Source organism: Neomonachus schauinslandi, chromosome 5 (genome assembly GCF_002201575.2).
Source record: "Neomonachus schauinslandi chromosome 5, ASM220157v2, whole genome shotgun sequence".
NCBI classification, from domain to species: Eukaryota; Metazoa; Chordata; class Mammalia; order Carnivora; family Phocidae; genus Neomonachus; species Neomonachus schauinslandi.
Window position 1 is genome coordinate 146,782,362 of NC_058407.1, and position 15,558 is coordinate 146,797,919.

At 49.4% G+C, this 15,558-nt stretch overlaps 1 protein-coding gene across 1 annotated transcript in view; it reads left to right on the forward strand.

Moving 5' to 3' along the window:
- Positions 1-15,558, forward strand: part of SNX29 (sorting nexin 29) — a 502,531-nt gene that overhangs the window by 43,747 nt on the left and 443,226 nt on the right. Inside the window, exons 4-8 of the mRNA XM_021698163.2 lie at positions 1,637-1,817; positions 4,713-4,783; positions 6,161-6,409; positions 8,349-8,721; positions 15,131-15,249. Coding sequence (XP_021553838.2) covers positions 1,637-1,817; positions 4,713-4,783; positions 6,161-6,409; positions 8,349-8,721; positions 15,131-15,249 — 993 coding nt within the window. The remainder of the gene's footprint in view (positions 1-1,636; positions 1,818-4,712; positions 4,784-6,160; positions 6,410-8,348; positions 8,722-15,130; positions 15,250-15,558) is intronic.

Consider the following 15,558-nt stretch of genomic DNA (forward strand, 5'->3'; position numbering starts at 1 on the left):
CTTGATTGATCTCTTCACTGTCGTCCAGCCTGCTAGACTGGAAGCTTCGTTAGGGATGAACCCTTGTTGTCTACCTGGTAGCCCACAGCTTTGCCCAGTCCATGGCTTCCATTAAGAATACAGTCCATGCTAACTGAGCTGAACTGAATTGAGTGAATTTGCTAACCCGGTGTCCAGTTTATGGAGATGTGTGTGTTTACATTCTTTAGAAGGAAGCTTGAAAGATCCTGTCTCTCAGAGGGGTCTATGAGCCTTTTGAACTCCTGGCTTAGAATCCCCATCTGGCAGCAAAGACTCAGCAGTGTCTCCCTTGGGATATTAAGCAGTTGTGAACATGATCTTCTTGAAGAGGGAGGAGCCGTCTGTCACCACACAAGGCTGCCTGAGCTAGTGCTTTGCAGTCAGGCAGCTCCGAGGTCCCATTCTGCCCTACAGCTTACTAACTGTGTACCACTGGGCCAAGTTACTGCCTTGGCCAGGCCTCTGCCCTCGTCTTTGGTATGGAGATGACCTTGGTGCTTATGAGGACTGAGGTCAGATGTCAAGTCTTGAGTGCAGTGGCGGGTACTTTGCTAGTGCTTCGCACACAGCAGTGCTTGCTGGTGTTGCTGGTTATTGGCAGCATGGAACAGGTTTGATGAGCATATGTGAAGACAGTGGATCACAAAATGAGGTTTATACTAGAATGAAAATTATGAAAACAATCTCTGTGCGTGTGGATGAAAAAGGTGGGATGTGACGAGATCCAATAACTACCTTGTGGATAAAAAAAAACTTTTCAAGCTTTCCCTTAAAGCCTTAAATCTGTTCCTATTCGCAGACATATGGAAATCCTTTCTAAGGAGCTAGAAATGAGGACAGTTATGGACAAGGAGGTTCAAAGCAGTATGTAGGGAAGATTGGCAATATATCATGTTCCCAGAGGTAGAGAAATGGTTAAAATATGTTTCATTGGGAAGCCATAAAAAATCATGTTTTCAAAGATCTTATTTTTTAAAAAAATTTGAAAAAGAGGGCGCCTGGGTGGCTCAGTTGGTTAAGCGACTGCCTTCGGCTCAGGTCATGATCCTGGAGTCCCTGGATCAAGTCCCGCATCAGGCTCCCTGCTCGGCAGGGAGTCTGCTTCTCCCTCTGACCCTCCCGGCCCTCCCCCCTCTCATGTGCTCTCTCTCTCAGTCTCTCCCTCTCAAATAAATAAATAAAATCTTTAAAAAAAAAAATTTGAAAAAGATTTTATTTATTTATTTGAGATAGAGCAAGAGAGAGAGAGCATGAGTGGGGGAAGGGGGTGGGGTGGGGGAGGGCAGAGGGAGAAGCAGACTCCCCGCTGAGCAGGGGTCCTGACTCGGGGCTCGATCCCAGGACTCTGGGATCATGACCAGAGCTGAAGGCAGACGCTGAACTGACTGAGCCACCCAGGCGCCCCCACGTTTTCAAAGGTCTTTAAACATTACAGCAAAATGTTCATGATCTAGACAAGTAAAGAAACCCAGATGCGAAATTATACTCTTCAGTGTCTTCCTTTTCTGTGCTGAGGAAGTAACTCTTATGATCCTGAAAAATGCCTAGGGACTGTCACTCTAAAACGATGCATGTCCCAGGCTGAGTGCCATCGTGCCCGTCCCTCTCCCTGCAGAGCCCGTGTTCTGGTTCTATGTGAAGGAGGTCCTCAGCAAGCACGAGCTGCCACGCTTCTACTCCCTGCGCCACATCGCCTCGGACGTGGGCCGCGGCCGGGCCTGGCTGCGCTGTGCCCTCAACGAACACTCCCTGGAGCGCTACCTGCACATGCTGCTGGCCGACCGCAGCAGGCTCAGGTACCAGGGATGGCCTTCTGGGGGGAGGCATAGCCGGCTGGCTAGAATCGCAGCATCTGACTGCCTGGGTTTGTGTCCCAGTCTGCTTGTCGAGGGCACGCGGGTTCCCCTTTTATAGTCCCCGTGTATTCAGCTGTGCTTGGGGCACGGATGGTTAGAGAATAAGTGAGAGAATGAATGCTTGTAAAGGGCTCAGTATGGCACCTGCATACAGCAAGTACTCCGTAAATGCTTATTTAGGTGTGGGATGTGGAGAGAGCCTTTGTCCCAGGGTATAGCCTGCTCTTCACTTGGTGAAATTTTAATTTGGGCTCCTTTCAGATCTAGAATTTCTTTCTCAGTAGAAATTGGGTGTTTAGTGCTCAGTTTCGTGTTTGTCTTGGGTTCCTTCCAATTCCTTCTGTTTTTTTGAGGTTAATCAATCCCAAACTGACTGAAAGGAATAGAGAAGCTTTGTGCTGGGAAGGGAAGTCAATTGTTATTTAAAAAGAAAAAAAACTATTTTATGATGTTTCCTTTTTTTTCTTGATCGTAAACATACAGCTCAGTCTATCAGTTAGTATAGGTCAGTTTATGCTGCTATAACAAACAGCATAAAACCCTCCGTGGCTCGAGACAGCCACGTTTACTTCTTCTCCCGGACACGTGTCTATCATGGATGAGTCGGGGTTCCCTGTCTCAGGGTCCCAGGCTGACAGAGGCTCCCATGATTGCCAAGGTAGGAAAAGGGGATGTGGTTGAACTGAGCACTGGCTTTTGAAGCTTCTGCCCAGAGAGATACTTCACTTCCACCCGCATTTCATTGGCCAGCGAGTCACGTGGTCACAGCCTAGCTCAGCAAGATGGGGGCGTGTGGCTGTCGCATAGCCGTGGGAGGAGGGCACTGCATACGCGTCAACCGTAGTACTGTCAGCCACATTCCTTTCAGAAACACGTGACAGTGCTGTCATTGTCCTATACTCATGATGTTAACAATGACTCTGTGTTGGTAGCTATTACTTATGTCTGAGAATGGTGGACTAGACGTGTTGCTTTGTGTCACCTCATGGTGCACAGGGACCGTGATCAATCCTGTGCGGGTTCCTTGAGTAGCTTCCACATTAGCAGTGCCCAGCTCCTAAACAGTGAGGGTTTAATTTCAGTGAATTAATCTCATTTAATTCAGTAAGCTGGCATTTCATTCGTGCCATGATGCGTTCCCATGATTTTATATGCTGCCATGCGTTCCCTGGCTTGTCTCCTCTTCTGTTTTTTTCGTGCTGCTCATGGTCACCTGTCTACCAGCAATTTGTTAGGGGTTCTGGATTGTGCACGAAGGCTCTGACAAATACTCTTGAAGTTCTCCCATTGATGGTGCCTGTGGGGCCGAGTCCGGCTGTATACTCAGACTGTGGGACTGAAATGGAAGGTGTGGGGGCCAGGACTACTGTGCTCACTGCACCCGTGTGCCACTTAGGTCCGAGCCCCGAGGCTGTGGATGTCTGGGTGCACCCCCCGAGCATTAGATAGTTTTAGTTGGGGAGAACATACTCCTGTTTCTTACAGTGAGTGTTCTTCTTCTTCTTTTTTTTTTAAAGATTTTATTTATTTATTTGACAGAGAGGGAGGGAGGGAGGGGGAGAGAGAGAGCACAAGCAGGGGAAGAGCAGAGGGAGAGGGAGAAGCAGACTCCCCGCTGAGCAGGGAGCCCGACGTGGGGCTCGATCCCAGGACCCTGGGATCATGACCTGAGCCGAAGGCAGACGCTTCACCGACTGAGCCACCCAGGCGCCCCTACAATGAATTTTCATGAAGCTCTTCCCAGCAGATCATTTGCAAGTGGTTCAGAGTTGTACAACTCAGTATCAAGGTCGAAGTGAATCCAGCTGTTAACGGTTCACAGTTGAACTTACCCGAATCACTAGCCACTTACTAACTAGATGTGGGCAAACCAGATTCATTCACGTGCGTGGAAACTGGCTCCGACTTTTAAAGCGTCGCAGTCTGGGGAATTGGAGGTACAGTGGCAGAGCCAGCTCGAGTGTGTAGTTTGCGCTTAGGCTGACACTCCGCTGGGTAAGCTTATCGGACGGCGGGCGTTCCTTTGTTCCGTCGTTTGCACTCAGTCACTCCCGCAGCCAGGGTGTCCCATCTCCTGCTGCAGGTCCCTTACCACTGAGTGTGCTTTAGCGCTGTGAGCTTTGACTCCATTAATTGAGAGTTCTCCAGCCTGGTAGGGGAGTCAGGGGTTGAAGACACTTGCTACTGCTTAGCGAGCCTCAGATACAGAGCTGGGGGGCTGGACTGGGGCACCAGCTTCAGGGCCCTGGCCATACCATCATTGCCGGACAAGCTTGGACTAACCCTGTAGACCTTGCTGACCCCTTTCCTTCTACTGCCACTGAGAGTCGTGGGCCCCTTTTAGCTTCCCAGCCCTTTCCAGGGGTAACTTGGGCTTTGGGGTCTGTAGCCCAAGCAAGTATTATGTACAAAGGCTCTGGTTGATGGAGCCATGGAACTCTATCATTTCCTTCTATAACTGTCTCTTATGGTAGCCCAGTCATGGCCCGCAGGGGGCCAGCTCAGATTTCCTGCCTGTGTCTTAGAGACCTAGCTTGACTGGATGCCACCCCTCTCTTTGTCCCCTTCTCCTTTGCTGCTTCATAAATAACTGCATTTACATGTCATGCCTATTTCAGTACACTCAAGCTCAGGGGACCGATGAGGAAGTCGTAGGATATATACATTCAGTCCTTTGTTTATTAACCAGAAGCTTCGGCTGGGCAGAGACCTTGGATAGCCACTCTGGGATGACCAGGCACAGATTTTCCAGGGAGCCATGTAAGAGAACTGTCTGGCCAATGGATGCAGAAAATCACTGTTCAGAACTTCTTCCCTTTCTCTTTCAATTTGCAGCACTTTTTATGAAGACTGGTCTTTTGTGATGGATGAAGAAAGGTCTAGCATGCTTCCTACCATGGCAGCTGGTAAGCCTGGCCCAGGCCAGGAGTGATGGGTACTTAAAGCTTGGTGAGCAGAGTCGGCTGCCTGGGAGGGAATTTATAACTCCAGGAGAGGCTGTGATTTTCCCTGTCCCTCCCTGACTTAATGAGTCACTTGTCACTGTCCTTCCTTTAGTAGCATTGGTCACCGAGTCCATTCATCTTGAATTGGATACCCTGGCAGGGAAAGCATGGGGTTGGGAGTTTTGGCTGTGGCTTTGCAAGACCTGGGGAATTGGAAGCAGGAGACCTGGCTTTGAAGCCTGGCTCTACCCTTTCCTGGCTGGTGACCTGGGGCAGGTCCTGTGAACTCTGTCACCCTTATTTCCCTCCTCTGCATGGTAGGGATCCTGATAGCATGGGAATTGCTTTCATAGGGCTGTGAGAGAATCAAGTGTGGTGAAGAGTCATGTTCACAATTTGTCAGTGTGGAAGCCCCTGGATGATGTTAGTTGGTGAATTGTTAGGTTGTTTATCGTTTGACTCTCACTCAAAGGGTGAGCCCAACAGAAGTGGGTAACTTGATTCTTTCTTTCAAATCCTACCTTGCCTTTTTTTTCCCTGAAGGTTTACACTAAGTCCCACATATTGAGAGTTACGTTTGTCTTGTCCATTGATGGGGAAAAGTCAGGCTTTGACTGTGATGTCCTCTGTAGGCCAGGGCAAGCTTTTGCCTGAAATAATCATAGTTACAATATTGATGCACATGTTTGATTGCTTACTGAACTGAGTGGTTTTGGTGGGTGATTGTCTTTAATACCCTGTGAAAGAGATACTCTTGTCCCCATTTTACAGATAAGGAAATGGAAGCTCAGGTTGTACGTGGCTTGACCCAGGTCTCCTAGAAAGCGGCAGTGCTGGGATCCAACCCAGGCAGTCTAACCTCAGAACTTACATCTTAATCTCTGGGGGTTGACCTCTTATTTGTCTTTGACCGAGAGGGAGAGAATTGGGAAAGACTCATCTGCTATGATAACTGGTGTCTCCTGACCCCATTTTGTGGGAGGTTTTTATTTTATTTTATTTATTTATTTTTAAAGATTTATTTATTTATTTGACAGAGAGAAACACAGCGAGAGCAGGAACACAAGCAGGGGGAGTGGAAGAGGGAGAAGCAGGCCCCCCGCAGAGTGGGGAGCCCGATGTGGGGCTCGATCCCAGGACCCTGGGATCATGACGCGAGCCGAAGGCAGACGCTTAACTGACTGAGCCACCCAGGCGCCCCTTGTGGGAGGTTTTTAAATCAGTGCTTCAAATCAGGGCGTTCCCTCTTGTGTACTCTATCGTTTGCCCCACACTTATCGTGTTGGAGGTGTGACTTCCCCATGGCAGACACTCCAGACTTTTCCCTTTTCTGGGCAGGTCTGAACTCCATCCTTTTTGCAATCAACATCGACAACAAGGATTTGAATGGGCAGAGTAAGTTTGCTCCTACCGTCTCAGACCTCTTAAAGGAGTCCACGCAGAATGTGACGTCCCTGCTGAAGGAATCCACGCAGGGAGTGAGCAGCCTTTTCAGGGAGATCACAGCATCGTCTGCCGTCTCTATCCTCATCAAACCTGAGCAGGACACCGACCCCCTGCCCATCGTGTCCAAGCATGTCAGTGCTGGTGAGCAAGAATGGGCATGGGAGTTTGAACAGAGGGGTCGGGTCAAAGGATGGCTGACTGTGGCTGAGGGGGACACACCTCGTGGTCCGAAAGTGCCAAGGGAAATCTCATGCACTTGCGCTTTCAGTTTGCATTTGTGTTTATTTTTCTTCCCCTTACTCGCTCTGAGAGGGACTGAGAGCCTTGCTGAGATGTGAAGATGGTAGGGTGGGAGCGCACTCAGCTCACCGACAGCACGATGACTGTGACACGAAGCCAGATGAGCTTCATCTTCATTCATTTATTCCTTCATCCATTCATTCATGTGTTCATTTACTGCATTCTGTTGTGCTAGGCAGTGAACTAGGAAGATCTCTAGCATTTAGCCTGCAGTCTCTTTTGGGTTGGGTAAGAATAGATGTTTAATGACAAATTATACAAGTAAGTAATTATCCTTCTGATAAATGAGATGCAAGCCAAGCATGGGGTGCTATGAAGAAGGTGCACTCTTGGGGGGAGTGACATTTAAGTGGAGGCCAAGGGGAAGGGAGGAGTTGTCAGCTTTGACTCCCTAGGCTGGGGAGGCCAAAAAAAGTTGATTTAATTGAGATCCATTTTGTGAGAACTTTGTAATATGCCTTGAGCCTTCTGGAACATCCAGAATGTTGCTACAGCAAAAGTGGAAATTTTGGGATTAAGTACGTAGTGCTAGTATTCTCAAATCCCTTTAACAAGACAGTAATCATGGTCATCTCTTCGGTATTATTAGTGATGGTGAAAACTCAGAATCTTGTGGGGTCTTTGATATACGTTGGCTTTATCTGTCTTGTCCTCTCCTTCTCCAGTAGAGACCCCAGGCGAAGGACACAGGAAAGAGGACTGTTGAGGGTTTTGTGTAACAAAGATGCTGGAATTTGTATATCCAAGGAGTGTCCCTTTCACTGCTTTTGACACTCTCTCAGAGTTTGATATACTGGTGAAGCATCACCCTGTCACAGCTTGGCTTGGGTGGAATGGAATGTCTGGAATCAGCTCAAAGTGTCTTACACCCAAGTTTGACGATTAAGATGGGTGAACATACTGGTCACCAAGGCAGCCTTGATTTCTGTTTCAGTTAGTATTTACTGTGTAACAAACAGCTCCAAAATGTAGTGGCTTGAAACAGCCACAATTTATTATTATTATTTTTTACCAGCCTCTGGGTTGGCAAGATGGCTCTACTGATTTCACCCGGGCCCCCTCGTGGGGCTGCCCTGAGCTGGTGGCTGAGCTGGAAGATCTAAGGTGGTCCCACTTATGTGCCTGGAAATAGTGCTTACTGTTGGCTGGCGCATCTGTTTGTCCACACATGGCGTCTCATGCTCTAATGAGCTAGACTGGCTTCCTTCCCTGGGAGTTTCAGGGCAGCGTTCCAGGGGCGTACAACACCTCCTGATGCCTGGGCTCTGGAACTCGTTATCTGTGCTGCATGCTGTTGGTGAAATCCGAGCACTGAGCCAGCCCACGCCCCAGGGGGTGGAGAAGGAGATGCTACCCTCAATGGGAGCAGCAGTGAAGTCCCATTGCAGACAGGGATGAATTGTGGCTGCTGAGCCATTGACCACCACCCCAAACTTGTGTCCTTGGTTTCATCAATCAGCCAGGAGAGTATTTTCCAAAGTGAAAGTCATTTCCGGAATGGGAGCTTCCCCTGAATCAAAGTGCTTACAAGGGATGATTGTTAGGTATGCTCTGTGGCATGTTGGTTTAAATCAGAAGTAGAGCCCCACATTAATTTTGCTCAGTGTCCTATAGACAGATTTTTTTTTTTACCCCAAGGATTAAAAAAAAAAATCTGAATTTATCTTGTTTATTTTTCCGAAGAATAGTAGAGGATTTTCCACAGTCTAGAGGTAAAATGGCTCAATCATGGCTTTGTCTTGCCTGCCGCTTCTTCTAACACCATATCTTCTTTTGCCAGATGCCAGATGTAAAAAGGAGCGGAAGAAGAAAAAGAAGGTGACCAACATTATCTCTTTTGATGATGAGGAAGAATGGCAGAACTCTGGCGATGTTTTTAAAAAGATCCCCGGGGCAGGGGAGAGCTCAGAGGAGAACTCCGACCGCTCCTCCATCAATATCATGTCGGCCTTTGAAAGCCCCTTTGGGCCAAATTCCAACGGAAGTCAGAGCAGCAGCTCATGGAAAATTGATTCTCTGTCCTTGAATGGGGAGTTTGGGTACCAGAAGCTCGATGTGAAAAGCATTGACGATGAAGACGTGGATGACGAGGATGATGTGTACGGGAACGTGTCGGGAAGGAAATGCCTGGGCCACTCGGGGTCACCTGAGAAGTAAGTGTCACTTGAGCTCTTAATGAAGGGTGGTGCATTAACGGCTTCCTCTTTCTGCAGCATTGGGTGAAATCCAAGCGCACGGTTTATATGTGTGTAGGGCCTCATTCGCTTTTCTGATCTTGATCGAAGAGGAAGGAGCATGAGCTTACTGTCCTTCTGAGAATGAACAGAAGGGAAGGGAGTATATTTGAAGGTACTTATTATAAGGTTGGTGTCAAGCTGTGTGCCTTGAAATTCCTGCTTTATGTATGTGTTTTTGTTTTTGTTGGATATTCCTTGTGTCTCTGCCTTGCTCCTAGCACAGGAGGCTCCGGAGAGAGGCAGGGTTATTCTAGCAAAGAGTCTCCCACTGGCAGTTTCCGTGTTTATCTACTGGGGTGTGAACAGCAGGAATTCGCCTGTCTTGCCACTTTAACGGTGGTGGTGCAGTAGATGTGTGTTTATGGAAGGGCCTCGATGCACAAGAAGGCTGAAAGCGGTAAAGCATAGTTAAGAGTATGGATCTTGGAATCAAGACAGCCTCGGTTCTTGCTTACTAGCTACATGGCTTAGGTTGGACAAGTTTACCCCCCAGAACCTCATCGGAGACCTGGGAGAAAAACAGCACCTGCTTTTCGGAGTCATTGTTGAATTAATGGGATACTGTGCGTTGGCCTTTGGCAGCAAGAAAGAGCCCAGGTCAGCCGCTACCCTTGCTGCTCTGTAAGAATTCCTGTGCTTGGTCTTATCGGAATGCCAGATGAACTGGCTGCGTCTTTGCTTGGGCCTTGCAGTGCCCAGTCGCGGCCAGCTTCAGGCCGGCTCAAACCAGCCCAAGACCCCGAGGCGGGATGCGGGGCTTGGTGTCTTTGGCCCTAAGCTTCTCATGTCCCATGTGTTCTGATAGGAGTCTTCTTTCTCATGAGACAATGCCTGTTTCTGATTTCTGCTGTCGTCCTCATTCACACTTGTATTAGCAGCATGACCTTGTTGATCTTCTGTGGCAGGCCGGGCCGGCGGGTTCCGCGTGTACCCACGTATCGCACTAGTAGGAGATGCCCTGGGAGGTTTTAGTGGGCATCGCCCTGTCTTCAAGGATTTGGAAGAACGGGAGTCCTCGGAGAGTAGAGATTTGTCCGAGCACTGAGCGAAGCAGGGATTAAGGGTAGGTTGTGCTGTGCTCCCAGGCTTTTGCTGTCAGATAGTCCCCATGTTTCTGCATAATTAGGACTGTTGGTTGGTTGACAGATCAACACGTCACGATTTGTTGATGTTGCCCCCCGTGGTCAGTATTGAGCTCATTGGCTTTTGCTGTTCTCATCTTTGCTTATTTGTTATCAGCCATTCTGAAATGAATATTTTCACGCACAAGGCTTTTTTCTACTCCTGACGTCTTGGTCAGGGTCGCTTCCCTGAAGTGTTGTTTCCCTGAAGCGTTGCTCTGGCTCACGGGGTGAGTGTTTTCTACCTGGGACCCGCGTGTTGTGACCTGCTGTGTGAGTCAGGATCTCCAGAGAAGCAGAACCAGCAGGGGGGGTCCCCCTTATCCGCGGGTCCACTTGCCATGGTTACCGTTCCGTGGTTTCAGTTACCCGTAGCCAACCATGGTCCTGAAGCAGATGCTCCTCCTCCTCATGGATCATCACAAGGTCGGTAGTAGCCTGGCCTACGTCATTCACCCCACTTCATCTCATTGATGCTGGCAGGCTGGGACTGAGGACCCAGAGGGGGTCCCACAGGACCAGCCGAGGGGGTCCCACAGGACCAGCCGAGGGGGTCCCTGGCTGCATGCAGGTTAGAAATCCAATGCGAGCCGGCAGGAGGTAAAAGCAGAGTTTATTGGAGGCATAGAGAGAGTGCAGGTACAGAGTGTCTGGGAGACCCAGAAAGGGTCTGGGGGTTTTTATTGAGGACAGTGGTCTGGTGTATGTCACCTCTCAGGCATCCAGCAACCAGTGAGAGCAAAGATGAGGACCCAGGTGTTATTTCTTGGAGCCACCCAGGCACCCCCAAAAAGCAGATTTTTATGGAGTCCTTCAGTCTCCCTGTCTCATCATCAAATAGGCAGTTTGTCATCACAAGAAGGGTGACTACAGTACAGTATGATATTTTATGATATACATTCATGTCACCTTTCATTGCAGATTATTGTAATTGTTCTATTTTATTTATTTTTTAAGGTTTATTTTATTTATTTTGTTTGAGAGAGAGGAAGAGACTACAAGTGAGAGGGGCAGAGAGAGTCTTAAGCAGACTCCACACTGAGAGGGGAACCTGATACGGGGCTCGATCCCACAACCCTGAGAGCATGACTCCAGTCGAAACCAAGAGTTGGGCGTTTAACCGACTGCACCACCCCTCCTATTTTATTATTGTTGTTAATCTCTAAGGTGCCTAATGTATAAATTAAATGTTATTATAGGTGTGTATGGATAGGAAAAACACAGCATAAATATAGGGTGCAGTTTTGGGGTTTTAGGAATCCACTGGGGGGCCTTGGAACGTATCCTCTGTAGATAAAGGGCAGAACTACTGTCTGTCCATCCATATCTGTCTGTCTAGGTTTATTTTAAGGAACTGGCTCACGTGATTGTGGAAGCTTGACAGGTTGGAATCTGTAAGGTAGACCAGCAGCCTGGAGACCCACGGAGGAGTTTCAGCTTGAGTCCAAAGGCCGGCTGCTGGCGGAATTTCTTGTTCTTTGGGGGGCCTCTGTCTTTTCCTGTTAAGACCTTCAGCTGATTGGATAAGGCCCAGCCGAACCGGGGAGAGTGATCTCATCTACTCAAAGTCCAGTGACTGAAGTGTTCATCGCATCCAAAAGTGAATAACGTTGGATCAGGTTATCTTGCCACCGTGGCCTGTAGCCGAGTTTCTGTGCGTCTGTGGGTGAGTGCGTCTCTGAGTTGATTCACTCTGTTTTTGGCCTCAGACACAATCATTTTCTTCCTACCGGACTGTGCCATTGAAGGAGGCCTGAGGAGGAGGCCAGCTTGTGAGCCAGGGTAGCCACCACGGGCATTGTGATGTGTAACACACAAAACAGTGCAGGGTGACCTCTTCAGGAGCCCGGGCCCTTCGAGGCCATTGGGCCTCCTGCAGATTATGGGCAGCCTCTCCCTGGCGTAAGGGGGGATCTCGATAGAACGTTCTGCAGAGCATCTTGGGGAGGAGCAGAGGAAGGATGACATGGCCTACTGAGTAATCCTTTCATTTTCATTCTAAGCTAACATTCACACGAAAGGTCTAGGAGTCTGGAGGGGCCAGAACCTGAGCAGTTGAACAGCACCGCCAGGTTTATGAGGGACAGGTGGCCTGTCCAGGAGAAGCACACTGTGGATGCGACAGCCTCTGGCCACGACAGGGCTCCAGTTGTCTCTGAAATGCTCTGTTGGCCAAAAGTTGGGTTTATGTTTCTATTTGCTGGCAATTAAACCACCTCTGATGACCAAGGAAAAATCTTGTCCCTCCCGCCTCAATATTTACCAGTGTTTGCTTTGCATTTTGTTTTTGTTTTTCTTAAGAGAGGATGATGTCTTTATTATAGAAAGGGGTTTTTCTGTCGCTTCCTGTGTGACCTCTGACACCAGTAGGGAAGAGACACCAAAAGGGAACATAATTCAAAAAGAATTACAAACATAGGGACAAACATTACACCTCACTAGCAGTTAAACAAATGGAGAATGCCATCAGACACCGTATTTTGCCACAACTGAGAACTGGATAAAAGGCGAGCCCTGGGTTAGCACCCTGGGGGAGGGCTTGCTCTCAGCGTGTCCTCAGTTGTGTGGTATCTTCCGGGCACACAGGCGGCGCCAACTGTGGGGTGGATGATGGGGCCAGGCTGGTGCACAGGGGTGTCCTCACGGATCTCACAGATGGCCGGGAGTGTTGACAGCCCTTGGGGAAGACAGTTTGACATGACAACGACAACGACGTCAGGAGCCTTAGAAATGTTTATCCTGCTTGATTCAGCAGTTCCACTGCTGGGAATGTGCCCTGAGGACAGAGTCTCCGGACCTTGGCTGCGTCTAGATACCAAAGTCCGCCTTTCCAGAAGCAGAACTCTGGAGCTGACCTCCGTCAATAGCCGACTGCTCTGTAGCTTACACTTTAACATCCTAACGTTTCAGGTCTCAAACATGTTTTGTTTTTTTTTTTTAATTAAGTTTTTAATTTTAATTCCAGTACAGGTAACAGTGTTTTACCAGTTTTGGGTGTACGCTATAGAGATTCAGCAGTTCCATCCATGACCCGGTAGGATCTTGAACATTTTCACTGACATTTAAGAGTATCTCAGTAGTTAGGATGAACTTAGGAATGAATATTGAATGAAAAAAGCAAACTATAAATCCTGCACTGAGTTTCATTACGACCTCCTAAAGAAAAGTATGTGTAGGAAGAAAGAAGCACTAAGGAAAGAGTGTCTAAGTCAGTTTTGTTTTTGGTGTGGCTTTTGGTGTATTCCCCGCCCCCCTCCTCTTTTTGGCATTTTCTAGGTTTTAAAATAAGCGTCTCTTTTTTCTAATGAAAAGCAAAACCTTTTATTATTAAGCCAACTGTGGATTAATAATAAAGAGACAGGATTGGTCTCTGTCTTAGGAATCACTTCGGTGTAAATCGTTTTGGGGGTGGTGGCCCTTGGGCACTTTTGCTTGGGTTCTAAAACCTCAGCTGATGGGGTCTGGCTTCACCTGCACTCTGCGTTTCTGGGAAGTCGCAGAATTTCCCCTTAGAATAAAGAGTGGAAAATCCCACCCGCCTGGAGCCGGTGCAGTGGCCCAGGAAAGGACGGGTGGTTTTGATGCCTTCTCCTGAGAGGTGGCCCTGAGTGCCTCGGGGTGTCTGGGAGTCCCCCTGGTCACCAGCTGCTGGATCTGAGCCCCAGGAGGGCGACTTGCTGACTGTAGAGACACAGCCAAGTTCACCCCAAACCTGGCCCCAGTGTGGTTGTGCTGCCCCACCCCAGGCTCCTGAGGGGCCCACTGTGGGTGTGACCTGCAGGATTAAATGATGGATTCTGCAAAATGCTGTTAGGATTATTTGCCGTTTGTAGCTCAGAGCCAAACATCTGACCAAAAGCTAGAGAGGGCTGAAAGGAAAATCTCTAAGTGGCCTCTTTCTGAAAGGCCTGACAAAGTAGCCTCTGGGCCAGATCCGCCCCCAAGCTAAGAATGGTCGTTACTTTTTTGAAAGGGCTGTTAACAACTGCAAAGAAGAATACTTATGGCCACAAAGCCTACACTATTTCCTGTCTGGTCCTTTACAAAAAAATTGTGTTGATCCCTGATCTAAACCTAAAGAAAAACTACATGCATCATGCCACACGGTGGGCAGCATTCAGAAAGCCCATTGTAATTGGATTTGAAGATGTGGCCTCAGACCCTGAAGCCTCAGTTCCGTCCAGGATGTTGAACTTGGACAAGTCACATCCTCCTGGACCTCTTGTCTCCCTTTTCCCCCCGCTTCCTTTCCTCCTCCTCCCCCACTCCCATCCTTCCTCTGTTAAGTAGGTAGGGCTATGATCTGCTTTGGACTTCTTTACACCTGAGTTACAGAGTGATTTTTATAAACTTGAACGTCCCCTGCAACTTCAGCCTGGTATTTATTAATGTTTCCACTGTCCAGCAGCAAATGCTGCAGTGGGCAAAACCTTCCCACACACACTGAACTGAACCAGCGGGTGTGACAAAGATGGTCCAGGTTGCTTTTGTACTTTGTGGATGAGGTGTCGCCGTAACAGGTCACGCGAGCCCGGTTAACGGTTCAGCTGACCCCCTTTCTTGGAAGGGACCCAGACACGATTTTGGTCTGATTCTGCTCTTTTACTAATGAGGGTTTGAGAACCAGCGAGGCGACGGGACACTAGCCCCAGGTCACGTGGCTGGCAGCATTTCAGAGCCTGGGACCCTGTGCTTCATCCTGCTTCAGAGCTCGGCACGTGCTGCGTCCCCCTTGTCCGTCCCCCTCTTCACTCCACTCACCCTGCGCTCTCACCTGCAGCTCTCACCTCTCACTTGCCTTCTTCACGGTTGCTTGCCGTGGCCTTGCCGACCAGCTCCGCCACTCTGAGTTGCTGTCTTACATCTCCTTGCGGGGTTGTGTGATTCATGTCCTGGTCCCCAGCCCCCTGTAAGCCCCTTGAGGGCAGCATGAACTCCGTTTGGCTCTTTGGCCAGCACAGAATATATGTGAGCCCAGAGCCTGGCCTCTAGTAGGTGCTCAGCGAGCACTGGTGGGAGGAATGAAGGCGTGGGGTCCGATCTGGACCGCATGGCCCGGTTCCCAGCCTGGGCCCCCTATCTTCAGCCCCGTCACGGTCTGGCTGGCTCCCGAGGGGGAACTTGAGGGAGGCCCAGCAGATGCCCGTGGTGGTCTGAGCCCTCGGATGCTCTTCGGTCTGTCACGCAGCTGTCCTCTCTCTTAGGCCACTGGATGGGAACACCCGCCTGTCCCAGATGCACAGCTGGGCCCCTCTGCAGGTGCTACACGGCGACACCGACGTCCTCTTTCCGGTCAGTGGAGTGGCCTCCTACAGCCCTGCAGGTGGGTGCTTCCTGATTCCTCCCTCCCTCCATTCACGTGCTGGGTTCCCTCTGCTGGCGGGAGGGAGCCAAGAGGCACGGGGCTCAGGGCAGGAGACTGGAAGGGACTGAGGGTCTGGCTTGTCTTCTTGCTGACCCAGAGTGTTTGAGGTGCTCCCACCGAGCAAGGGTTGGGCCAAACCAGCTGACGAGTCACGAAGGAGCCCTGACACCGGTTTGTTTTCCTTACTAGTGATTTTTTGGGACCTGGGCACGTACAAGCTGACCACAAGTGGTGACCATTAATTTTGCCTCTTAGGGAGGAACGTTA